Below are 26,681 nucleotides of genomic sequence, written 5' to 3' on the forward strand. Positions count from 1 at the left end.
TTTTCCGCCCAAAATGCAGTGGACCTCTTTAATTCAATCTGTTTATTGTTGCGAGTCCAAGTTGTCATAAGATCACGGAACCACACAGCATAAAAACAGAGTACAGTACTTAACCGTTAAGGTAAGGTGAGAAAACCTTGAGCTGCAACAGAAGATTCCAGAGTGTCACACACATTCACAAGCACACAGCTAAAATAATGCTGTTTTTTTAAAATACAGTAAAAGCAGAACAAAACACATTCAATTTCCATTTTTTTAGTTGCAATAATCATTTGAGACAGATAGCAGTCCAAAGCCATTGGTTGTAAGTAAGCCCTATTGGTTCTACAAGATGCTCTTGAAGAGTACAGTACTTAAAAATCTCTAAGTCACTGACTTTACGTTCATCCCTGGCTGTAGTTCTATGGTCCTCCTTTGAGCCTCAGACCATGCCGTCTGAGCATTGTGTACAGAAGAAGATCGAAACCCATTCACTAACTAAGCATACAGGGAAGAAATGTTTAGTACAGAGCAATGTCCAACAATTTACAGGCAATGGAACTCAATTAAGCTTTATTTTCAGTGCAAGTTAATTTCTCTGGGGAATATAACTCCTTCATACTGGTTGTAAATATGGACAGGAAATTGCTGACAAACTCTTTTTTTTCCAAGCTACGCTACATTGAATTCCATTCCCTTGTAACTCAGGCGTGATTACTTCAGTGCAAAGCCAGGCAGGGAAAAGCCGAATCTCACTGCTACAAGGCAATGCAAGACCGTGTCTGTAAAGTTACTATACTTTTGAAGCCGATTTCCACCGCTCAAACCCGGTGCCTACCGCCCCGTTCCCTGTCTTGCCGAAGGCTGGGCGCATTATTAAACCAAGCCAGGGAGAGGCCAGCGGACAGGAGCCCTGCCTCCTGGGAACCTTCACTCACGCGGTACGGTGGGTGGGGGGATCTTGACATCGGAGGGCTCCACGCCCCAGATTTCCCGGGCGTACTCGGTGATGGTGCGGTCGCTGGAGAACTTGCCGGAGGCGGCCATGTTCCTGATCACTTTTTTTGTCCACTCCTTTGGATTCTGGGAAGAGCAACAAAAAGGAGCTGAAAACTGAATTGTGTTGGTTTTTCCGAGAACCTTCCGGCACAAGGGGGATTGTAGATTAGAAAGCACATCTATGCAGCTTCAGCCCTGTACGGGAAATTGCTGTTAACCTTTAATAAAATGTTTCCTTTTGAAACATTTACTGCCTCCATTTTTTTGTTCTTGCTTCATGTCACCACAGCCCACACGGTGACTGCAGCAGGAAGTTCACCTCTGAAACCTCACATGGTGCCGAATACAAGGTGTGGATTCAATCAGAAGAGAACTGATCCCAAGCATTGTGCTTAGTGTTTAACTTAGCCACACCAAAAGCTTACTCAATGAGCACTGCTGAGGCACAAGACGGATCCACACAACTATTGATTCTCTGTCTCCGGGGAGGAGAGATGTCTGACTTTCACTCACGCCTCACAGTTCCTCAGGGTTTCTAACTCGCATCACGTTTGCACAAACCCCAGAGTCATGGACTGAATCGATGTGTGGTGACATTAGAAACAGCGCCATTCGGTGTTTTCCCAATTACCTTGGAATATATTAAAAATCGCAGCACCAGTAATAAAGAGCTCTGCAGAAGAATTAGTAAAGCTCAAGTCACTTCCTGTAGGCCCGTCTGAAAGGCGCTCTAGGTTCACTGAAGAGCCAGCAGCAGTGGAAGGGGAACTGAAGTACAGAGTACTATTATAGAGCTGAGCTTCAGTTCCCAGATCAAACAATACCTTTGCTGCATTACTAGGTTACCACATCCCCAGCTGAAGCAAAATACCTCAGAATCAGAGAAGTGAGAGTGACTGAATACTGTAACTGCTAACCTGGACTGGTAAGAAGTATGAATGAGGTTTCTTGTCAGTACGTAAGAAGTGCTCTTCCCCTGCACAGTTTGAACCCTACCTTGTAGAGGTCGCTGACCTTTTCCTGACAGCTGATGTACGCCTCATAGTCGGCAAACACTTTGAATCTGGGAAAAACAGGAAAAATGTCAGTGAGGAGCTTTCCCTGACATGAGCCAACGGATGTGCTACATGTTTCTTTTGGAAAAAGAGTTTTCATCAGCTGCATCAGACTCATGCAGGATGATCGGTCGAGTTCAAGTAAGCCTTATAACTACCAAAACCCTCTTCCCTGCTGGGCTGTTGCTTTCGAGGACTGTGTTTGGCGAGACCTGCTCTCATATAGGCCTCCCAACTGGGGTTTAATCTTGCAAAATTGTTAAATGCAGAGCAGCTCCTGACTTTAAATGTGTGGTAACTACTGTATGTGTAGAGGAGTCTGGTCTTGGTGTGTTACTCAAGCGGCAGATATCAGAGAAACTCTCTTCCAACATCATTGCCAAGCTGCTCAGTAGGGTCAGTGTTTCTACCTCCCCTCCCACACGGCAGCCAGCAGCTGCAGGGAAACGCTCCCCAGCTCACCGGTCGTGGTACAGCAACATGTTGACGACATCCTTGAACAGGTCTGGCTGTTTGGGGGAGAAGAAGCCGCCGCTGATCTGATCTATGACCTGCCGGAGCTCTGGGATGCGGTCATAGTAGTCCTTGGCGTTGTAGCTGCAGAGACACACAGCACAGGCCAATCAGATCGCACTCTGGCTTCGAGGGCTGGTGACATCATCGGACCCGGCAGTACTCTCTCCTGTCGCCGGGGTTACCGACTGCTCACAGGCCAATCAGATCGCTCTCAGGCTCCGAGGGCTGGTGACATCATCGGACCCGGCAGTACTCTCTCCTGTGGCCGGGGTTACTCAACTGAATGAAGATCAATGGTTTCATGCACATGTTTAAGATTCCAATCACCTGTTATCTTAGACACAATACCAACAACTCAGACCACAGCTAATACAGTAGTATTTGCAAAATGATCGTGTCATTTATATTACTTGTGCTTCTTCAGAGAAAATATTTCAAAAGTGTCATAGTTCTCAGATTGGAATAACATATTACTGTATGAAACCCCCCATATTGACTTGTGAGTTTAAACTTTTCATTAAATCCTTTTTGATTTCAACTCCTGTTTACAGATCTGAGCCTGGTCGGAAGGAAAGCGTGTCTGCAGGCTTTCATTTTGACTCTTCTTCCATTCATCCATTTTCCAACTGCTTCATCCAATACAGGGTCGTGGGGGAGTCCGAGCCTAAACTCATCTTTAAAAACCTGAGTCATCCAGTGAGCTCGCTTAACTGCACCAACTCAACAGTTTCTGTAAGCTCATCAGACGCTGTAGCTTTAAAGAGAAATCCTGTAGACACACCAGTCTCTAACACTAGGACTGGAAACCCTGGCGTGCTGTAGGCTAACAAGTACTGCCATCTGGTGGTAAATAGAGGACATTACAACGCAAGTAAAAATGAAGGCTTAAACAACACACTAAATAATATTCTTGAGAATTTACAGCGAATAGTTGATAAGATTTTGCAGATATTTTTAAACCAAAAAGCAACATAAAAAAGCATGTTTCTCATTTGTAGGTCTACTTATAAAAGAAAGATGAAGATATGTATCAGTATCACTTAATACTTCTGGTTTAAATATTCTTCAGTGAAAATAAAGGAATGTCGGAAAAGAGCTTTAACGCTTGGGGAAACTCGGCTTGAACAGCAGCCGAGAGCCAGTGCTCTGCTCCCTGGGTCACAGTGGCCTTCAGGACAGCGCAGAATCAGTTTACAGGGCTGAATATCTGTTACTATCCAATATAAACAAAATTGAACAAATGTCAAAAGATTTTGTAAGGAACAATGAAAATTTTAAAATAACAAGTGTTCAAATCAATACTGTATTCCATTGTGTACTGCAGTTAATTACGCTACGTTCAGAACTCTGATGTTTGTGCCAGCATTTTCTTTTGCAGAAACCTTTTTAAAAAACCCCAGAAATCAAAAGGCTGGTGCTAATTCATGCAGGGTTGGGGATCCCAGGGCTGCGTGGCTGCCCCCTCTCTCACAAAGAGCTGGCCAGCGTCCCTGAGCTTCCTCTTCTGTGTGCCACAGGCCCAGACCCCCGGACTCCCGCGTCTGAGACCCGCAAAAAGAGTTTTCATCAGCTGCTTCAGACTCATGCAGAGTTCAAGTAAGCCTTATAACTACCAAAACCCTCTTCCTGAATTTTTGAGGTGCCAGTGATTTAAAGACACCCTCAGACCTGCTGGGCTGTTGCTTTCGAGGACTGTGTTTGGCGAGACCTGCTCTCAGATAGGCCTCCCAACTGGGGTTTCGGCTTGCATAATCTAGACAGGCCCAGGAGTTGTGCTGCAGGGGCTTTGGAAAGAAGATGACGCTGTGATTTTTAAAAACAGTCTTAAGGGTTTCTAGACATTGTTAAATGCAGAGCAGATCCTGACTTTAAATGTGTGATAACTATGTGAAGAGGAGTCTGGTCTTGGTGCGTTACTCAAGCGGCAGATATCAGAGAAACTCTCTCTTCCAACGTCATTGCCAAGCTGCTCAGTAGGGTCAGTGTTTCTACCTCCCCTCCCACACGGCAGCCAGCAGCTGCAGCAGCTGCAGATCCAGGCTCCCCCGCCTCGCCCCGCCCCCCCTTACCCCTTCTTGTCCATGGCCTCCACCTCCTGCACTCTCATGCCGAAGATGAAGAGGTTCTCCTCGCCCGCCTCCTCCGCCATCTCCACGTTTGCGCCGTCCATGGTGCCGATGGTCAGGGCGCCGTTCAGCATGAACTTCATGTTGCCCGTGCCCGAGGCCTCGGTGCCCGCCGTGGAGATCTGCTCCGAGAGGTCGGCCGCGGGGATCACTGCGGGAGGAAGCTCGCGTCAACACGGGGGGGAACATGCAAACTCCGCGCAGACAGGCAACCCAGGGCCTCAGCGCTGTGAGGCAGCAATGCTAACCACTGCACGACCGGGCCGTCTCGAAAATGAGCTCTGTTTAATTTTATTCAGTATCTAAAAGCCAAAACAAGCGTCAGGTTTATTTCATGCAGAAAAGAGAAGAGACACAACATTTCAGCTGTGGAGCCCTCTTGTGACACCTGTGAGACCTGTGAGACCTGAAGAAGGCTCCACAGCCGAAATGTTGCGTCTCTTCTCTTTTCTGCATGAAATAATTCTCTATCTGTTCCTTTGCAACCTACGTGTGCTGACTACACAGGTACCTTCTGTACTTGAAAAACAGAGGATCTGTTTCTATTATAGTGAGAAATGAAACAGCCAATTGTTTGCATGCCACCCTTAAGCGAGTGTGCTGGCCTATCTTAATGGTTCCCTTTAAGATTTTTTAAGTTTTTAGTTGATATCACAACAATGGGTGATGAGCACACGCTAGCCACCAAACGAGAAGGATAAGCTGGTCTCGTCTTGTTTGTAAGCTCTCTTATGGTTGTTTGTCTTTTAGGGCTTCAAACAAACTCTTGACTGACCCTGGGTGAGACCAGGAAGAAAAACAAAACGGCAAAAGGACCAAAGGACAAGGGAATATTGTCTTCATCCTCAAATATTTCAGACTCCCTCCATTTTGATTAGGCCTTTGTGTAGGAAATAAACACTCGACAGAGGGACAGAGCAGGGCAGTCAGACAAACGCGCCTGGAAACTACTTCTGCAGGATAGCATCCTTTAGTGTTAGGTTCTCCTCAGCATCTTCCCCCCCCGGTCTGCCTACCTTTCTCCGCCAGGGACACCCTGTAGTTCTCCAGGAAGATGACCTTGAGCCTGTCTCCCACCACAGGGTCGTTATTGACGACATCGCCCACCGAGGTGATCAGCTTGATGATCATCTTGGCCATGTGGTAGCCAGGAGCTGCCTGGAAACCAAGACAGCAGGTCACCAAAAAGCTGTTTCTCGGGGGCTGAGAGACCCCCCCCTTATTGCTCAGACAGACTATACTCTTGCTCATGCTGCAAAGACAAACCTAAGAAGCCGAATATGACAAACGCAACAGCCCTGAATCACCTCAAGCAGTCATAGTTATTTTTGTGAATGTCCTTTCCAAAGTTTGCATCTGTTTTTCACATATAGTGAAAGTGTCGAGGCATTCTGCCTTCAATCCAGGTGGTTTCTCTGTTGGATTGTTAATCATTATCCTAAACAGACTGAAGGTACAAAAAAAATTAAAAACGTACAAAGGTTACTTACCTTTCCTCCAATCATTATAGTTCTTGGAACAAAGTGCTTGTTAGGATCCTTTTTAATACCTAAAAAAAGGCACTATATTAATGAAAATCAATGTTTTTTGCAATTCATTTTTAATTCATAGCAGTGTAGCACTCATGACTGGTAGGTTGTGGGTTCAAGTCCCTGCTGCAGACACTGCAGTTGCACAATGAATGAGGTAATTTAGCCCAATAGCTCCAGTCCACCCAGCTGTGTGAATGGAGACCAGTTCTGTTGTGGACTGGCGTCTCATCTGGGGGTGAGGGAATCGCATGCTCTCCGTGTACTTAACTCCATGGAAATCAGGATAACCTCTGACTCCATGAACCACCATGGCTTGACTACTGACATTACCCACCTACCACTTGAATAAAAGTGTTCACTACACAGCCACTGCACGTAAAAGGCATAGAAGTCACTGCTTCTCCACCCTGTGGGATGCAGCACCCAAATGTCATTAATTCTGGACTCCTGCCATGAGCCCTTCTGCTAGCAGAAGCTTTAATGTGATTCTCAGAGGAGAAAAATCATAAATTCTCATCTCATAAAGCTTCTGAACTGGAAGGTCACATTTTTGCACATACCGTACCAAACCACAGGCAAGGAATGTCAAGATCAAAGTCACCTGCCACAAAAGAGCTCTCGAATGAAATAAGCTCTGCAAACACATGATGAACTGTTCCACTGGGGCAGACGCCTCACCCCCACGTTCCTGTTGACCAGGACCGCACACCTGCACGTCTACCTGCAAATCGTCCTCACTGGCTCTTTGGCAAAAACAGAAACCACCTTACGGTTGTAGAAAGTGATGATGTGCAAACAGTTGAGCAGCTGCCTCTTGTATTCATGGATTCTTTTCACATGGATGTCAAAAATCGAGTCTGGGTTGATTTTGACTTTGTACTCCTTCTCTAAGTAAGCAGCGAATTTCAGCTTATTCTCCTGCGAAGAAACGACATGATGCATGATGCATGATGTTGACATCATAACTCCAAACGCATGAACAGAGCAAACACTAAACATTTCCTCAAATATAACACAAAACGAATGAGGGACTAATTGCCATGGTACAATTGCTATGATCTTTTTATTCCTGGAGGATGTGGACACCCGCAACTGGAATGAAGTTTGAACCCTGGTTAGATCAGAAAACAGTATTAATAAGGGTCATGACACCACAATGTGTTCTATGTGTGTAGAAGTGTATATATGAATGTGTGTGAGACTGCTTGTAGCAGCAAGACTTGTTCACGTGTAAATAACCTCATTTGTGTGCTCAAATTGTTAGATTGGTCTACTGCTTGGGATGTGAGGTTTTTCACACAGCATTTTGGGTGTGTAGGGATGTTTTTGTTTCACTTCCTTTGTCAGTAGAGCAGGTTTGGCAAACTAAGAGACTTCAGTCTTTGGAGTCAATGTAAGTAGATAGTAACTGAGTTCAGTGTTGAACACAACTTGAGTCTAGAGAAGCAGGTAGCTGTAGCCACCCTATGTAAAGGCTGTATTATATTTATGTTGAAGAAGCCTTCTGTTTTGAAACTTTCCCAATAGAACCAGAACCCCCTGGATTTAGGATTTTCTACAATACAATGTACACAATCACAGAACTGCCATGGCAACTTCAGTTGCTCACTGATCAGTACATACAGTATCAGTTCTACAGAAAAATCTGGATTTTAAGAGACTTTTCTGAACCTTAAACCTGCTTTTGGAAAATAAAACAATTGCACTCCATCTTGAATCTTATTTCCCTGTGGCCTCTAGCACAGCACTGGCAAGCCACAGTGTTGTAAGACTGGCAGGTGTTTCAACAGGGACTGTGCAGGGTGTGAACACCTGGTTCCTGATGAGGCATGTCTGTGTCAAATGATGCTCACTAAAGAGCTAAGATGAGTATAAAACCAGGTTCAAGAATCATGTCTGAAGACAACTGTTTAGAGTGCCTTGAAGACAATTATTATGTAATAAGCTCTGAACTGTGTATTTTATTTTCCTAGCTGTCCCTTTGTTGCCTTTAAACTGTTATTAAGAAGACAATAGCAGTCTCAGGGTGGACCAATTTAATCTGTGCTTTACAATCATCCCCACAGACAAACCTAGCTTTGACTCAGTACGCTCACATTAAGAGCCTTAGGTCTCTACTGTGGGTGGAAGTTTGCATATTACGATTGTTCTCGAGGTAAAGGGTACTTTTTAACTGACCCAAGACAAATGTGAAAGGAGAAAAGCTGCCTACGTTCGCGAACAGCCAATTGAAAAAAAACATCTTCACGTCTCAGGAAATACTAAATCAGAAAAAAAAACCTGAAATATCTTCTTTGAAAACAGAGATGGCATGCGCCCCATATTGATAATGTAATGTGGGGGGTGATGACTATGCCCACAAGTGCATTAATGCGCCATAAATAATGCATTTGATTTTTTTTTTTGCCATTGTGCAACAATTTTGCGATATAAAAAGGATCAAATAGTTTTTCCTCCCATGCTGCTTATCTCTGTTTTGTCTAACTTCTCATCAAGGCTTACAGTACATCACTTCCTTTCAAATCTTTAAAATCTCTTGACTCCACTTGAAATCAACCCCGCAGGCATTTTTTATGACCACCTACGTCCTCCAGCAAGTTATCAGTTATTCTTGCAGTTTCCTTCAATAATGTTCAGAATGTGCTGTTTGATAAAGTGAAACAAGTCCTCTCTCTGTTTCGCTTGCTTCTGTCTTAGGGTCAGGACATACCAAACGTTTCCGAGCAGAGGCTCCCTTTCCACCAGTCTTACCTGTTTCACTTTGGCCACATCTCGAATGAAACCTTCGTCATCTATGAAGTCCAGCAGCTTCCTCAGCTGGTACAGGTCTGTGAGGAAGTCTTCTCCGATTTTCTAAAAAGAAAATCCCATTAATATTTTTACAATATTAGAAAATTGAAAAACTATTAGGAACGTGGTTGGGTTTTTTTTCTGCTCAGCATTTTGGCATCTCATCAATCCACTCTGAAATAAAATAAATTACATGGACTACAAATTACAGTACATGGTCACATTGTTTGGGTTCAATATTCTACAACATGCAATGTAAAACATAGACTCTAATCCTCCTCTGGACAGAAGACACTTTTGCAACAGATCGCTAGGGGCTCCCAGCTTGAACAAAAATGGTGCTATTATTAATTGCAAAACATTAAAAACATAGCTGCTTGTCAGAAATGTTCACAGCACAGATCTGCTGGGGGCGATAGTTGATTTTACACAGTAGGCTGCCCTGGGATGAAAAGTTTGCCTATGATTCTGGGGGGCCTGGACAGTCTCTGAGGACCCCACAGGCATCCCCAGACCACAGGAGAACTACTAGTGTTAAACATTCACCTGTATTTACTGACAGAGATTGGCACCAGAATTATTTTTCACACCAGTCACTAACATGGTACAAGAGCCCAACCTTGGTCTAATAATTCTGATAGAATAGGATTTACGTACAGGACAAAGCCTTCTGGAGCTTGAGGATCTCAAACAGTGAAAGTTGAGGGGGAAAGGGCCACTCTGCTTGTGAGGAATCAGGGAATTCTTAGAAATTAGACAAAACTGATACTGACAAAATGTAGCTTAGTATTGCTTCTAAACTGAAGACTATAAATAAATTAAGTAAAGAGACAATGTTTTGGCACCTAATCTTTTCATAGAGGCTCTTGCAAAGCAAAAATACTTGTGTTTTCAGTGTGTTGTGGGAAGTTGCTCATCAGAAGAGAGCAGAAGATAGCCTTCTGTGCGGTTTCAGTCTTCACTGAGCTCGGTAAGCACAGCGATGTGGTGTTGGGTCTGCAGAACAGGCACACCACAAGCTCTTACGCACAGCACAGGCTCAGCGAGAAGCTGCTTTCACACTGTGGGTGTTTGTCCTGTCCTTTGATTTGCAATTACTTCTACCCCTTAACACCTGACTGAAGGGGATCAGTCGCTGCAGAAAACAAGGCAGCTTTATTCTGTCTTATCAGACCTCAGCAGTTACTCCAATGCCTCCCACAATGCGGTTAAGCAGCGATATTGTAGTGCTGGATATGTGCGATGCAGACGTGTCCTTTCGAGGACGGTCCCCGTGTTTGTGGGGCTTGCACTGGGACCGCCGTGCCCCCCGGGACTGCGACGTTGGGGTGCCGGCCAGACAGTCCGCCGGCCGGCCAGTCCAGAGCCTACCTCAGCGATGATGTCGGCCAGCCCAGGGTTGCAGAGCAGCAGCCAGCGCCGGGGCGTGATCCCGTTGGTCTTGTTCTGGAACTTCTCCGGCTCCACGTCGCAGAAATCCTTAAAACTGCACGCCGGCGTTCCACCCCAGCATCAGCAAAGCAGAAGAAAACAGCCCGCAGAACAACATATTACTTCTCATAACCCCTTACCCTTATACAGAGCTTTTCTGGACACTCCACAATCCCCAATAGCGACCCCCCTCCAAACTAACAAATCAGTGTTTGTTAAATTTGACCCTCTTAACCTCTTTACTGTCAGCCTTCAGGTACGTCCCTATCTCTTCCACGACTCTGTGACTCTGACCGGCCAAGTGTTCTCACTGCTTAGTTTCTCTTGTGCAACACCCTCCCATCACCCCCTCTGTGCACAAGCCCCGGTGACAGGCACCGTCCTTACCCACCAGCCCCTTCATCGCGCCTCTTCGCTCTCCTGCCTCTCTCACGGCTCATCCGGCGCCCCGTGGTGGAGCCAGACGCCCTGAAACATCAGGACTGGAGCATCTTCGACCCCCACCTCCTCCTGTGCAGCTGTAGTCTGTGTCCCCCACAGCTGCTTTTGTCCCACTGAGCTTTAAGGCCCATGGCTGACCTCAGTACTGAAGACACTGTATACTGTATATTGTATTCAGATACTGTATTATGTTGAACAATTCTGAAGACATTGGGAAATGCCTTCATATGAATATTATATATATATATCCATCCACCTATTTTCTAACCACTTTATCCAATTCAGGGTTGCGGGGGAGCCAGAGCCTATCCCAGCAAGCAACGGACTAAAGGCAGGAAACTTAAAATCCTGGATGGGACACCTGTCCATCATGGGGCAGGTGGGACACACTCACTCACACCAGGGCTGATTTTCCCAGAAGTCCATTAACCCACCAGTATATCTCTGGACTGTGGGAAGTAAGCTGAGCCCCCAGAGGACACTCACGCGAACACGTGGAGAACATGCAAACTCCACACAGACAGCACCCCAGGTCCAGAATTGAACCCGGGGCCCCAGCACAGCAAAGCAGTAATGCTAACCACTGTGCCATTTCTCCCATAATATATTTCAATTAAAAGAATTAATCAAATCTTTATATAGTTTTGTATACTGTTCTACGCTGCATTGTTTGCAGCGCCAGTAGTTTTCTGCAGCTCTTTGTTCTTCAGTAACCCTCCTAGATAAAGGGGCTCAATAACAGTGTTAGTACTGTGTCTGACGCTACTGGAGCTGCACTGGGACCGGCCACGTCTCTGCGCTCTCCCTGAGGGCCAGGCGGAGCAGGGGAACTCACACAGTGCTCTTGACGATGTCAGAGTGAATCCTGGCCACGCCGTTGACCGCGTGGGAGCCCACGACGCACAGGTGGGCCATGTTGATCCTCTTGGGGTCTCCCTCCTCGATCAGAGACATGCGCCTCAGCCGGTCCATGTCGCCTGGGTAGATGGCGGAGATCCTCTGCAGGGAGGAAGGCAGCCAGGTCAGACACACAGGGGTGGGGTACAACCCCGGGCTCCCCCTGCAGCACGTTCACGCCTCACACCACTGCCGATCGCCACGTCAGCCAGGTCAGGGTCGCGGGGGAGCCGGGTACACCCTAGACGGGACGCTAGTCCATCGCAGGGCTTGCACGCACTCACACCAGGGCTAATCTTTAAAGAAGGTGTGCTTCTGGACTGTGGGAGGAAACTGGAGCACCCGGAGGAAACTCACACAAACATGGGAACATACAGACTCCACGCAGACAGCGCCCCAGGAGCCTGAGCGCTGAGAGGCAGCAATGCTAATCCCCGCACCACCGTGTAGCTCACTTTAACATTTTCCCCTTTTATTTTTAAAACCGCTGTACTCTTCATGAGGCCTAACTAAATGCGAGGCTTCCTAATCTACATTAGCACAACCTTCTAGTACAAAGTTACTTACTTCTAGACTGAATTAATTATAAAATAATAACATTTAACATCCTGCATTGGAACAGCAAGGACTATTAGTTCTGCAACAAATTTGGCACAATGACTTATTCTGGTTTAGCACCAGATTTTGGTTTTATTCCTTAATTTTACCGCAGCATGTCAATTGAGAAATATATTTGCATTTCGATGCTAACCTACTCATGAACACAACTTTGCATTTCACTGCAGGAATCTGAACAAAGTAGCTGGTGTACAGCAACATCCCACTGACGTGAACTGTCCTGTCAAAGTGAAATGCTTTAGATTTATTTCCACTTAATCGTGAATGCAACATATGTACGAGAATGAAAATTGTACACCCACTGTTGATTATAATAAGCACTTTTGCGCAAAATACCTGATGATGACATTATGAAACAATTGTTTTTCTGTGTGCTTGGAAATGAAGGTGCACACACGGAGGGTGGCGTGGGAAGACAGAGCTGTGGGCACGAGATGAGTTTCTGGACGCTGTACGCCCCTATCCACGCCGCTAACGGCAGCGGTGTAAATGCAAGCGCCCTGCAGTGACAGGGGAGCAGCGTGCGGCTCGACTCTCACATCCAGGTGCCGGCGGTTGATCTCATAGACGATCTCCAGGTGTCTGGGCAGCAGCTTCTCGAACATGTAGACGGGCCAGCGCTCCAGGGCCTCGGGCAGCACCGTGTGGTTGGTGTAGGCACAGGTCTGCACCGTCACATCCCACGCCTGCGGGAAGGAACAGCAGAGGCCTCTCAATAGCCGCCGGGCTGGGAGCCTGCGCTAGGACACACTGGGGCGGGAAACAGAGAGCTAGCAAGGGAGACGCCTGCGTTTCTGGGAATTCAGTGGGAAACAAAGGCTTAACGCTACAGGCGCTCTGCGAGCTACTGATGACTCGGCACAAGTACAGGCTCTTATAAACACGACGGGAAAATAACTTTGGTGTTCACATGCAGGTGTGAAACAGCTCTGGTGCCGCGGGATGCTGATCCCAACAGCAAACAATCTCTATCCTACAGTCCGGCTCACCTTCTCCCATTCCAGCTTCTCGACGTCCACGAAGATCCTCATGAGCTCCGGAATGGCCAGGGCAGGGTGGGTGTCATTAAGCTGGATAGCAACCTAGGATGAGGAATTCGGACATCATAGCAGCTGCTACGTAAAGCAGAATAACATGTCTTCTACAAACACACATTTGTCAAGTATTGTGGGCTATGACTCTGAACATCTAGAAGACACGCAGAAATTCAGTTTCACATCATCAATATGTGAGGCGGCACTTGAGGTAGCGTAGTCAAAGGGTTACACTGAACATTGTGGTACAAATTTATGACTGGCCTGAGATGGGGATAGATGGGGATTATTAGGAGGCCATGATCGGTAAGGGCCAATGGGAAATAATGCATGCATGTAAGCCAAGGAGAATGTGCATTCTGTGTATCCTGTCACCAGACTGCTGCGCACTAATCTCTAAACTAAACTGAATGATGAAATCCAGCCATGCTGCCTCTGCAACAGCTGCAGAGAAGAAAGCTGACGATTTTCCAGGCACATGCCTTGAGCCAGGGTTAGTCAGGGTAGAGTTCTAGATGGCCGAGGCCTGTCCTAGCTTCAGCTCAATGGGCAATGCCCCTGGCGAGGAGCAGTGACGCTGGCGTTCCCAAGAACCAGGAGCACCCGCGGATGTAAAGCCCCTTGCCTTTTCCGGAAAGGTCTCGAAACTCGTTCTGACGGGGTCTCGGCAGCCGAACTTGGAAGACTTGAAGCGGCGGATGATGTCCTGGAGTGTGGCGGCGACCACAAAGTACTCCTGCTTCAGCCGGAGCTCCTTCCCTTCAAAAAACTGAGCACACAGCCAAGTTACTTCCTGCCTCCCCTCAAAGCCACAGCCCATGAATCAGCACATTTACCAGCCCCTAGCCACTGCTGGGGACATCCGCCCTGCAGCAGCAGGTGCAGTGCATGCGAACACCCTGGATGGGAGGCCAGTCCATCGCAGGGCACACAGACACTCACACCAGGGCCAGTTTTCACAGACGCCAACGAACTTCCATACATGCCTTAGTGTTCAGCCCTGAGCCTTCATGTAAAGGTCCTCACTTTATAAAAACATGTACATCATATGTATTTTAAACAAAACAGGACAATCAATCAGTATAGTCTGAGGTCCTGCTCCTCTGAGGATAATTTGTGTAAAGACACTGTGCTGCAGGTCTTTGACCAGTCTTTGATCTCTGTATTTGGAGAAAACCTTCTGAACTGTGTTTCTTCAGGCACAGAGAACCCCAGGCTTTACAGGCCTGGATCAAACCACCGCTGGTTGTTCACAAAAACCACCTACAAGCTTCTATAGAGTCTGCAAGTGTTGTTGTAGAAGAAACCATAAGAAGAGGTTTGTGCAACAAGTTAGCACCTGTTACTGGTCACAATACTTTTATACTTATTTTCTGAAAGACCTGTATAAAGAAATACATTATTTAAGCTGAAGGATATATTGTACACTGCCATTTCTGTGATGTTTTCGATTTTTTTGAACCGACTTAGATACTGTATATCTGCTTAAGAATGCAAAAAAACCTGACATATAATTATATACTTTTATAATCAGATTACTTTGCATGCTTTATGTGTGAGATTAAATTCAAGTACGAACTTGTTTCCCTAACAAAAGCTTGGGTAGTAAGAGACATGTTTTAATCCCTTTGCTTGTGTTGGAAAAAAAATCACAAGTTCACTCAAACAGAACATGTTTTAATACAATTGCAGATTTTTCAGCAAGGATGTGTGTTTGTTGCTCAGCCAACATTCTGACTGAGCTTTTGTTACTGAACCGTCACTCTCAGTCTTAGCTTATTACTATTGCCAGCCTGAGGATACAGGAAGACAGCTTTTCACACTCACGTTGTCATTGGGGTACAGGACGCGAGAAATATTTTCAGCCAGGTTCCTATCCAGCACAGCCTGGATATAGTCACCCACGTTGACTGCAAAGAAGAAAAAAGGCAGAAGGAGCTGGTTAATATATGTATTGACCAGCAGTTTCAGATATTGCTTTACCCTGATTCAAGCCACACTGACCTGTACCCGGAAAGCATCTGCAAGGTTCTGTGGACTGGTGTTGAGAAATGTGTCACACCACATTAGCTGAAAAGAAGAACTCAGCAGAGGAATCTATTCTGTGGACCTTGCATTTAGATGGAGCGCCAGTCCGTCGCAGGGCACAGACAGACACAGGTATGCACAGACACTCACACCAGGGCCAGTTTTCCCAGAAGCCAATTAACCTGCCAGTGTGTCTTTGGACTGTGAGAGAAAACCACAGCACATGGAGGAAACCCCTGAACGCAGGGAGAGCCTACAAACTCTGAGCAGAGAGTAACCCCTGTCCAGACTTGAACCCCTCTGGTACTGCGACTCGAGCCAGCACTGCCAACCACTGCGCCACCGAGCCACCTTGTACACACACTCACAAAACAGAAAGGAGGGCTCGCCACCTGGATCTTTACTCATCTAAAAATGACAGAGACACTAAAAGGTGTCTGTATAAATGCAAGTAATAAAGCAGCACAAGGCCATGGGAGGCCATTTCTGGAGCGACGTGAAGGTCTTCACACTGCGTAGGGAGCTCTCAAATACAGGGCCAAACTAAACACACCAAACCACACCAGAATGTACAGTATCCAACGGTTACACTGGCAGGCTGCCATTAAATTGTGATGCCTAAGAGTGCACCACTGCCATCCCACTGAGCTCCACTTGATATTCCAAGCAGCTCTTAACTGAAGTAACATTCCTCCTTGCACAAATAAACCCATTAGTCTCAGCCGAGCTGCAGGGAAGCAGACATTAGCATAATGTTCCTGGCGTTCGCCGTGAGAGGGCTAAACAAACTCCAAAAACAAGACAAGACAGTTATGTCACAATATAAAAAGTCAAGTTTTTACTTATGAGCCTGTTCTCCCCATTTCTGTTCATCCTTGTAAGGAAAAAAAAAAGCTAATTTTACAAGATCCACAGGTCTTCTTCTGAGATTTCATTTCATCTCATCTTTAACTAATCACTTCAGCAAAGGACAAATGAACACCTCATTTTTCCCTTAAATGCTCTTCTCACAGACAAAAACAAACCTCAAAACTAACTCTAAGACTCTTCTACATAACAACATAAAATCTGTTACTCATTGACATCTGTTCTGCTCAATAGTCTCAAACATATCTTCACTTTGGCAAAATGTGAGGAAACTACACTGTACAGTCCACTGCAATGTTTTAAAACTCCACCAGGCCATTTATATTATTGGTGTTCGAGCTTTATTGCTTGATGACAAGACACCAGTTGGGTCCGCTTTACATAACATCCATCACAAGCTCCCAGAGAAGGCCAGAAATTAGTCAGGTGTTAAGGCCTTGAAATAAAACTCCAGTTGCCTTTGTCCCCTTCAATCCCATCTTCAACCAATATAAAAACAACATGTCACGACACTTACACTCCTGGAGGTTGAAATCGTTGGGCGCCTTGGCAGACCAGAGCCTCATAGTATTGACAGTGTTGTTCTTGTACCCAGGAACTGGCGTGTCGTAGGGCATTGCAAGCACTATCTGTGAGGAGGGGAACACAGCTCAGGTAACACACAATGGAAGGGGCAGATACGTAAGATTTGATTTGCTTGTATGGTAGTGCTGAATGGGTCCATCTACTACAGTGCAGCACAAGACTGAAAACCTTTTAGTTAGGAGAACAGACACATGAACGGGGGAAAAAAGCACTATTCTTCATTTACAGGTTGGTTAGAATATATTTGCTGTAAATAACATTGTATTCTTGATTCCTGTAATAATCTGGGAGTTCACTGAACTATTAATATACGGTGGTACTGTACATGAAGTTGGAGTTTGTAAACTTCAAAATTATCTATTAATATATGTAAAGTTTCTTTTTATGTAGTGACACAGCTGGTAGCAATATTAATTTTCATTTGTGTGTGTTAACTTTATGTTTCAGATACAAATAAGATGCTGTGTTAGAAGAGGTTATTTCTTCTTCTGCGATATGAAGTCACTGTTCTGAGTTTGAGTAAACAGGGGGTTCTGAATGAAAGCTCTGAATCCAGCTGCCTCCCCCTAGAATTCTTTATTTACAATTACAGCGATTCCACGCTCAAACCTCTGGGACCCATAAAGCAGAGCAACTAGCAAATGGCTTTCGGTGACACAGTCTGTGTGAAGCCGCTCTGCCACTCGACATGGCAGAGTCACCACGTCGTACGCTGCGTGCAAACAGCCCATTCACTCAAAGCTGTTGGTCACAACAATGCGGCCAGGAAAAGCGGCCTCATACTGAATTAGTTGACCGGGACCTCTTGGACGTCAAGGCCCTCTGCTTACTTGAGTGTTCACCCACTTTGCTCCTTCAGCGGTGTGCTCAACTCTCCCATAGAAGTGTACTGGGAGCATGTACTCTGGGCGGGCCTTCTCCCAGGGGTTACCATAGCGCAGCCAGTCATCTGCCTCCTCCACCTGAGGGGAAAACAGCAGCTGCAGCCTCAAACACAGTATGTCCATGTCAGGCGAACCACTGCCACGCATATCCTTCCACGTTTGTTGACCACTTTATTTTTCACAGGGTCGCGGGAGAGCCGGAGCCTATCCCGGCAAACGGTGGGCACAAGGCAGGATACACCCTGGATGGGACACCAGCCCATCGCAGGGCACACACAGAGACAGGTCACACCCTGGATGGGACACCAGTCTATCGCAGGGCACACACAGACACAGATCACACCCTGGATGGGACACCAGCCCATCGCAGGACACACACAGACACAAACACACACACCCTCATACAACAGACCACTGGAAATTCAACTCAGATCAAAGTGACTTGTGGTCACATTAGGCCTGTTTGTACGCTTCTGAAAAGAAAACGGATAAAATCTCTGATTTTATGTGGTTATATTTTGACACCCAAGATGAGTTGATAAATAAATTTAAATTTAATACTACACTGGAAGCTACATTTTTATTATAACCATGGTTTTCTTTTCTCAGGAAAATGTTTTTTTTCCCAATTTTCCTATTCCTTATGTCTACTTTTTGCCGTTTTTTAAATCAATTTGATTCAAGAGTCCACCATTCAGGGTTATGTTACCAAGGCAATAAAATCACATCCCACGCCTTAAACTAGCGGAAGTATGAATCCTAAAATAAAGTAAAAATGGATTTAATTAAAAACCTTCTTTGAATATGGCTGTAACTCCAAACTTAACAGGATAATTCAACAGAGCCCGAAATAGGTTGAGTCCAGTACACTGGGCAGCTGTCCAGACAGGCCCAACTTTAACCCAGTTCTTTCTGTCAGAATATTTCTGCTGGTTCTTCCATAACTTACTTGCCATCCATTTGCGACCTTCTGGTTGAAAATACCAAACTCGTATCGGATTCCATAACCGTAGGCTGCTAGGCCCAACGTTGCCATGGAGTCCAGGAAGCAAGCTTGAAAAAATGAATGGATCAAATGAACGACTGACTAGATGTCAGAAAGAACATTCTCACAAATATCAGGAAAATATATCAGGTTTCATTAAAAACATAAACATGCTGAGCAGTTTTCAGATGAAGGGGTTTACTTTTTGAAAACGGATACAAACCTGAATTCCCTGCTTTTTGAACTTCAAATGTGACAGTACTTTCACAACAATGAGGTGGGAACAAAATATTGTTTCTCATTGGAAATGTCAGTAACACAAGCTTTGCACTTCATCAATCTTTCATGCAGTTCTCTTCATTACTAGGCATTAAAATGAAAGTGTTCTGTTTTCAGTTTCAGTCCATTTGGGTGACACCCTCTTTCCTGGCCAGGATAAGGTCACAGAAAGCCAACAACAGCTCACTGCAACATTAAGTAGCATTGTAATTCAGAAAACGGCACTCAAGGCAAAACTAAATGTGTAATATCTATCTACATGACAGCATTTAACCAGAAAAGATCCTTCTGTTGTGCCTGCACTTTTGTGCTAGTACTGTTAAAAAAAGTCAACAACACAGAGTTCTTTCCCTTAACAAGCTATGGACTCCCGCCTCTGAGGCAGCTAGAATAACATCTATTTAACAAGTTATTAACCTCTGATGCTAATTTGTTCACATTTTGCCATTTTCTTTGGGGAATTCTCCACTTTGCTTCCTGATATTCTATTTTTGTTATCATTCTGCCCAGCGAGGTATGGAAAGAGTTCTTCTCTAACTGCAACAGCGAGGCATGTGAGGAACAGGATAGTGCGTAAAAAGACTTGCTGCGAGGTGAAGGCGCCCCTCACCCGCCAGCCGGCCCAGTCCTCCATTGCCCAGCCCGGCGTCCTCTTCGATTTCCTCCAGCTCCTCCAGGTCCAGGCCCAGCTGGCGGTGGGAAAGACACAGAACAAAGGGCACAGGCGTGACGGGCGCTATACAGACCAGAGGGAGACCAGGAGAATAAGACATGGAAAAGACAGGGAGACCGAACAGACCCACACACGCGAGAGCAAGCCTGTAAGAAGTGCGAATCCCTGAATTTTCCACCAAAGATGTTTCAAGAGAGGCGAGGGCTCTGGCCGTGCCCCAGCGTGGGGAGGGCTCAGCGTGTCAAAGAGCCTGTGCTGAAGTGTGACCTCACAGCCAGTGTCTCACATGGTCTACGTTCTACCCATTTGGATGGAAAGGAGGACACCGGCTGAGGCAGGAGGCTGAGCCAACACCATCATCACGAGGGCATCCATAACCTCACAATGCAGTGGCAGACGTCTGAAGGGACTACTCTGACAAATAAAACTCTTCCCCACCTATGAACTGGCAGAGTCCATGTACAGGATTCGCAGAAGATGTATGTAGTTAAGGCATATGCTAAAAACTGCCGCCATAAATGGTGAAATCATTTTTGTTCTTAGCTGAATAAATCCAATAATTAAAACAACAATCTTATGAATTCATCTAACAATAAGTGTAAACAATAAACTTGAACCTTCTCAAGTAAAGTAAAAAGCATTCATTTTTAGATTTCTAGATCATATAAATTGCACAATCAGTATATCAATTGTCTGTTCCTGTGGCAAATTTTGAACTATCATTAATTCTTCTCAGTTAATTCACATTGATAATTCTCAGGAAAAATATCATTACAGAAACAAAATGGTTTAGAAATATATTTTCATATACAGACTTACATATACAATATAAACCAGAAACAAGGGTTATCTGTTTCACAACACAAAGGATCTGTGCTTGCTGCATCGCTAACAGGAATTTAGCTGTGAGCAGCTCTGAGCTTACACTGTACAAACACAAAAGCTCACGCCTTCCTCTAGTTTGCAAAGTGGTGTAAGGCAATAGGCTGCTGTCTAAGTTTCCCCACACATTTGCATAAAAGGGTCAGTTTCCCAGCAACATTAGACACAGAGCTGTACTCTGCAAGACTTACTGCAAGAAACTTTCATCTTTATTGGGCTCTCTGTACATGCTTGTAAAACACTAACACAACGCCTTCTGGGATTCCTCACTTATTAATTACTAAACCAATGCAGTGGGGATGTAGATTAAATTAACTTGTAACAGGTGTACAGAAATACTGTACCAACCTTTTATACTACTTTATCTCCAAAAGAAAATGCAACAATGTGAGAATACTGTACTACAGCATGTTGTTTGCCCCACCTTTTATTATTATAAAGTCTGCTTATAAAGTCTAAAATATCTGTGTAGAAAGTCTCCAGAAACCAGTATAACGGCAGAGTTCAAGATTATTCCTGCTTCAGAAACAATTGCTTTTTGTTTGAAAACAAAAAAGAACTCTTTTCCAAGTTTCACCATTTTTTCGAGGAGAAGTGTGTGTGTGCATTGTTCAAATACCTCAGACTGGCTGGCTTTGTAGCATTTCTGTTCATGTATACCAGTAATTCCTTATTATCTATATGGAGACGTTTTCCAAACGTTTGTTTAACAGGAAGACTGAAAAAAGATTTAAAAAGCCCACCTGTAAAAATGTAATCTTAAGGCAAAACAACTTTGTATTTTAGGTGAGGTTTATTGCTCGTTAATGCTGGTTAAAGGCAAGTGTGAAAGAATGTGGTGTCAGTCTAACACAACGGCCCTCACACAACCACTGACAAGGGCATTAAGCTCTTCGGAGCAGCGACGAAGGGCACCTCAGCCTGTATACCTTGAATATGTGAGCAGACATGATAAAATATTTATCTAATAAAACGTAAAAGGACACCAAGCTTTGTTTCTACAGGGACAAAAGGTTTCTTAGCAGGAATTTTATTGTGTGTCTGAAGTCTCCTTGTGTCCACGATGGATAGGAAATCTTTTTCGGAAGGAGTAGGGATTTAAAACCCAGAGCCATTCACCAAGTATCTGGGAGGAAAGCACCTGAGATCAGGAGCCCGCAGTGGCGGTCTGGAACAGGAGGGCCGTGCAGGCTAGCTCACGCAAGGCAGTCGACGAGCGTCAGATGCATCGTTACCTGGTAGATGGCTTCATCACAGGCACCCTGCAGGCCCAGGTTTATCATGGTGTTCTGCAGCGTCCGGCCCATGTAGAACTCCAGAGACAGGTAGTGGATTCTCTGCAAGACCAAAACAAGGCATCTGATGTACAGTACAGCACTGATATGATGAATCTGCGTTGCATAACAACATTTTATGGATACATTTTACTTTATCTGATACAAGGTTGAGGATATTAATACAGTTCTGCAGTACACAGGGCAAAGCAATTCAGCCATGTCATTTCATTTTACTTTGCAGGTTTTGATCAGGGAAGCTACTAACAAGTAGGAAGTCTGAAGCATAGAGATTTCTACACGGATAATGATGCAAAACTCAGTCGCTGTGGCACTTTCTCTCAGCACACCCTAGTTCCCGAGCTGCTGTATTTCAAAACAGACGTTTTGTCTACAGAAATCATTCCTTTGGAGAAATGTCAAAGTTGGCTCTACTCAGTCACAGTGTCACACAGCTGCGCATATTTATAATTACTGCAGTATCTGCTCTGAGGTCCAGAAAGAATACCCATTTTAAGGAGGTAACCTGAATACTCATTGATATTACTGCCTAGATAGATCAAATATATTTCAGTTGGATTAAATAATAATTTTTGCAGCTAACCTAATGTCAAAACAAAACCATCTATCCTCTGCTCACACCATACGCATACTGTTTGAGTAACGGTCTGCATGTGAGCCGACTCTGGCACTCAGATCAACAAGGACTGGAACGTACTGTACCAGTCTACCTCAGCAGTCGTTCCCATTGCCCATATGACCATGATAGCAAACCTTCGGAAATCTCAAAGGGCAAAATAAGACTTGAAAAGATCCAACCTCTCAGAATTCACCCACAGAACGCTTGGTTAAAACTGGCCCTCCTGTTTCATGGACAGAAAAATCGCTGGTATGATTTTCTTATAATCCGTTTTGAAGGTCTTTATGTTTGGAACTGAAGACTGAACTCTTTTAAAGGATTCCTCTTGCTAATGACGTAATTTGACAGGGCCAGGATCCATAAATGTTAAAAGACACTAAAGGCCATAACAGTGAGAACTGCAAGATAATAGGTAGAACCACAATTAACATCATTCGGTGTCTGTGATTCAGAAAATCACATTACCAGTGATGGATGGTGTTAGTAAACAGAAACTTGCAATGAATGTTTATTTCAAAGGTAAAGACAGATTTCACCTTCGGCAGAAGACCAGCTAGGAAACTGGAGGGCTGACGGTTTCGACACAGAATAACGACTACATATGGATTTCACAACCTCAAATGTGTGTGGAAGTGCTGGGAATAGACTGGTCTCTCTGAACCTGTGCTGATCCATCTCTGTTCATCAACCCCTTGTCCGAAATGCTTTTGCCTTTCCTACCTGCGCACAACAAACACACCCTTCAGCACTAAAATAATCCTCCTGCTGAACAGCAGTGTAAAATAAACAAAGCGGAACATGAAGTGCTTGAGTTGTGTCGCAATTAGTTTTTTAATGAAGTTCCCCTACAAAGAAACAATGACCACTGTATTTTCTTTAGCCCTTTTACTGCGTTTGTGGCAGGATCTTGGTTCATTTCAAGATCAATAACCCCATTAGAAAGTTTCTTCATTTGGCTAACCCTCCTCGAACATCTTTCATCTAAAAATCGATCAACCCGTCTCCTCCTGCTGATGAAACATGACTTGAAAAATCGCCATTAGGACAAACACTGATAACATTTCTATTGCTATACAGTATCAGCTATTCAGGAAATGGATCATGACATGCGCCTTAGACCATTACTGGTACAGTTAACGTTTTGAGATGAACAACAATTTGTATGCAAGTCACAAATCATGTGAATTATTAGCATATAACAAAAACTATAAGTGTATCTTAGAAGAAAGTAGAAAACGTAACATAACCATACAGACCAGAGGAACTGCAATACATGAATATCAGAAACAACAATATTTGTTTCATTTTTAATGTCTATGTATATACAATGTGCATGAATCACGGACATTAACTTCCACTAAACAATAAAAAAAATACACGGCCTTAATAATAAAATAAGGAGAAATATCTGTTGCTCAAATGTTTTGTGAGACGCCTGGCATTTTCATAACTGATACAAAAAAAAGTGGTTGGCTTTGCACCTGCAGTAGCGAGCTGATTAAAAACGGAGGCCCTACACATTCTTAGGAATTCTTCATGCAGGCCGAGAGGAAATAATAAGCGTGGTCTGCCACTGATTCCCTGGCTCGGGCCAGTGACCTGCACCAGAGCTCAAAGGTTTAGGCTCTGAGCCTGGAGTCCACAGTCTGAAGCTGGTGGTTCTGCACAAAACACAGGTTCTTCCATTTGCTGGTTTCCCAATGGCTGCATGCCAAACACTGAGGTCACGATGTCTCTACACAAAGAACACAGTGTGTTGGGATAAGAGGTGAGAGTTCTTATCTGCACTGTCACCTTCAGTTAGCGCACGCAGAGGCCTCTCAGAACCCCGGTAAGCCCTAGTGACAGGGAACTGGCAGCCCTTGTCTTGTCACTGGTTCAAAACAGCCAACAGGCTGGTGGATCTCTGTGGGGTATAGATACACACTGCTTGTGCCATCTAAGGTCTCTGGGCTGGACTGATCCAAAGGAAATCCAGGGATTGCTGGCTAGCATAAGATCCATGGAAACTTCCTGAACCCGTGCGACATTTTAAAAAGATCGAGAAGGCAATTTTCAAAACGAGTCCTACTATGTGAGCATAGCGCCCGCCACAGTGCAGACCCGTCCTGTGAAGGGCGAATCACAGACTCTTCGGTCACTGGCACTGATGCACTGCAGTTTTGGCACGTACTGCAGCCACTGTGGTTTTCTTGTGTGCCTTTTGGAAAACCAAAACAACCACCCAGTGCAGCCCTAGACTCCTCACGGACGTTTTTCCACAGTCAGACCTACTGGACTCCTGTACGTTTGTGAGGAGCACGCGGACCATGACTTCGGCCGCGTCGCTTCTTGTAAACCTGGGCTCGAGGGATTCTCAGACAGTAATTAAACCAGGCAGATTCCCCCTAACACTGACAAATGCTGCACAAGAAGATCTCCCTGCTAAGACCACAGCTCTGAGACGGCACCTGCCTCGTCAGGGAAGGGCCAGATGATTAAAGACAAACTGGTCATTCGATGAAAGGGATAATACGGTCATTCAGGGAACAGAGTGGGGGAAAGATGTGTACGTGCAGCTCGTGGAACTCCAGTCCTCCGAGCTGAGGAGATAAGGAGATGATGTTTTCCAGAAAAGGACTGGTCTCCAGCAGTGGCATTCTGCTCTCGAGTGTAGCAGCGAGGCATGACGATGGCTGAGAAGTGGCAGACTCGGAAGCAGAAAACATTAGTCTGGATTACCCAGATAATCCAGTATCAGTGCAGCCCCACATTGTACTTTAGAATCGCACCTGCACAATTATTCATGTGGAAAATAATGAAGAGACAACCTTTTATTCTGGGGGAAGTAACATGTAATTCAGTGATAACTTGGAAAGGCACATCGCTTCGTTTAATTCATGAAGGTTGGTCTAAAATGCTGTTTGCAATCAGAAAAACAAATGAAAATAAAAGAGATACCGCGTATCTCTTTAAAAAAAACATTCTTCACCGAAAGAAACAGAGGAACGCGATTTGTTCAAGCCAGACTGTCAGTGATGTGATCACGTCCTTCCTGACCTTGGGGGAACAGGAAGAGAATTAATTTGACCTGTATAACCAGCAATACCAAGCCAATTATGTGGTGTGTTCGCATTTAAAATCTCCCAAGAACTCTCTCGTCGTAGAAAATAGTTTCACGACCGCCCGCTTTTTCGTGTCTGTTCACAAAATCGTTATTTTCCATCGTGTACAAACGCACGAATCGATCAACCCCAAAACGGAATTTTGCACCATCGCAATTGCCCGAGGACGTCAATTGCATTGCACTGACTTTGTGCTCCCCCAGTGCAAAGGCTGCATGAGGGAAATCATCGCATCGGCGCTCGCTGCACCCGACACGCAACGGTTTCCGTGCACAAACGAGTCTGTCGTGCAAAAAAAATCACCAGGTTTACACTAGGAAAGGCTGGCTTGACAGCTGACTTCCTGCCATTTGCAGGAGAGCGCTTTACCTTGGGGTCTTTCTCGTAATAATACTGCTGCGTGCGAATCCACCGCCCCACCAGGTGGTCCCTCACTGTGTGAGCCAGGGCGAAGTAGTAGTCTCGGGGGGTCGCCACATTGCGGTCCTTGACGAGGGTGAAGTGGAGGTGCCTGTTGAAGCTCTTCTTGATCTCCGAGACATCCCCGACCTCTGCGATGCCTCTCACGCTGATCTGTTTCCTCTTCTCGCTGTCCGTCAGTGGCGCGGTCATGGTTCAGTTGTTTTTGTTTGGTTTTTAACGTTGTCAGCGGCTCCCCCTTTTTTTTTGTTTTTTTTTTTGGGGGTGGGGGAGGGTGGAAGAAGAAAACGGAGCGTGAAGCAACACGACGGTGGGCTTCAGGGAAGGTCCGGCTCTCCTGCGGGGTGCCTTGCCTGTCAGTGCGAGGAGGACGGGCGAGCAGCCGCTGACGCAGAGGATGGGACAGGGGGGGGGGGGCGCTCGGCCCTGTGACGTCACACTCAGCCGGGCCCTCTCGGCGTTTAAAGGGGCGGCGCGCGCGGCGCTCCTTCGGGTTCTCCCCTGCCTGCGCGAGCCGGCTGCGAGCTCGTGTACGGAGAGCAGTACCTGCTGGTATTGGCTATCAGACCCATGATGCTGACAGACCACGTCAAACTAAACGAGGAGCTACTGAAATGGGAATAACGATCATACCCTTTTTTT

The 26,681-nt window shown here is 45.4% G+C and overlaps 1 protein-coding gene across 1 annotated transcript; it reads right to left on the minus strand.

Moving 5' to 3' along the window:
- pygb (phosphorylase, glycogen; brain) lies at positions 1-26,443 on the minus strand. The gene is made up of 20 exons (XM_088933808.1): positions 25,989-26,443; positions 21,837-21,938; positions 19,657-19,735; positions 18,732-18,835; positions 17,729-17,860; positions 16,831-16,942; positions 15,246-15,328; positions 14,044-14,187; positions 13,374-13,466; positions 12,924-13,070; positions 11,705-11,868; positions 10,369-10,483; positions 8,959-9,060; positions 6,978-7,125; positions 6,166-6,224; positions 5,692-5,833; positions 4,619-4,826; positions 2,496-2,630; positions 1,975-2,041; positions 1-1,062 (listed from the first exon to the last, which is right to left on the minus strand). Exons 1-20 carry the CDS (start codon positions 26,229-26,231, stop codon positions 910-912), a joined length of 2,532 nt encoding a protein of 843 aa, XP_088789934.1. The 5' UTR covers positions 26,232-26,443; the 3' UTR covers positions 1-909.
- Between the last annotated feature and the right edge of the window lie 238 nt (positions 26,444-26,681).

The sequence above is a fragment of the Atractosteus spatula genome, chromosome 15 (assembly GCF_055471065.1).
Source record: "Atractosteus spatula isolate fAtrSpa1 chromosome 15, fAtrSpa1.hap1, whole genome shotgun sequence".
Lineage (NCBI taxonomy): Eukaryota > Metazoa > Chordata > Actinopteri > Semionotiformes > Lepisosteidae > Atractosteus > Atractosteus spatula.

Coding starts and splice junctions, on each gene's coding strand:
- pygb (XM_088933808.1), bottom strand. CDS start 26,231: ATGACCGCGCCACTGACGGACAGCGAGAAGAGGAAACAGATCAGCGTG. Junction 15,329..16,830: donor CGATTTCAACCTCCAGGAGT/GTAAGTGTCGTG, acceptor TCTTCTTTGCAG/TCAACGTGGGTGACTATATC. Junction 2,042..2,495: donor ATGTTGCTGTACCACGACCG/GTGAGCTGGGGA, acceptor TGTTTTTCCCAG/ATTCAAAGTGTTTGCCGACT.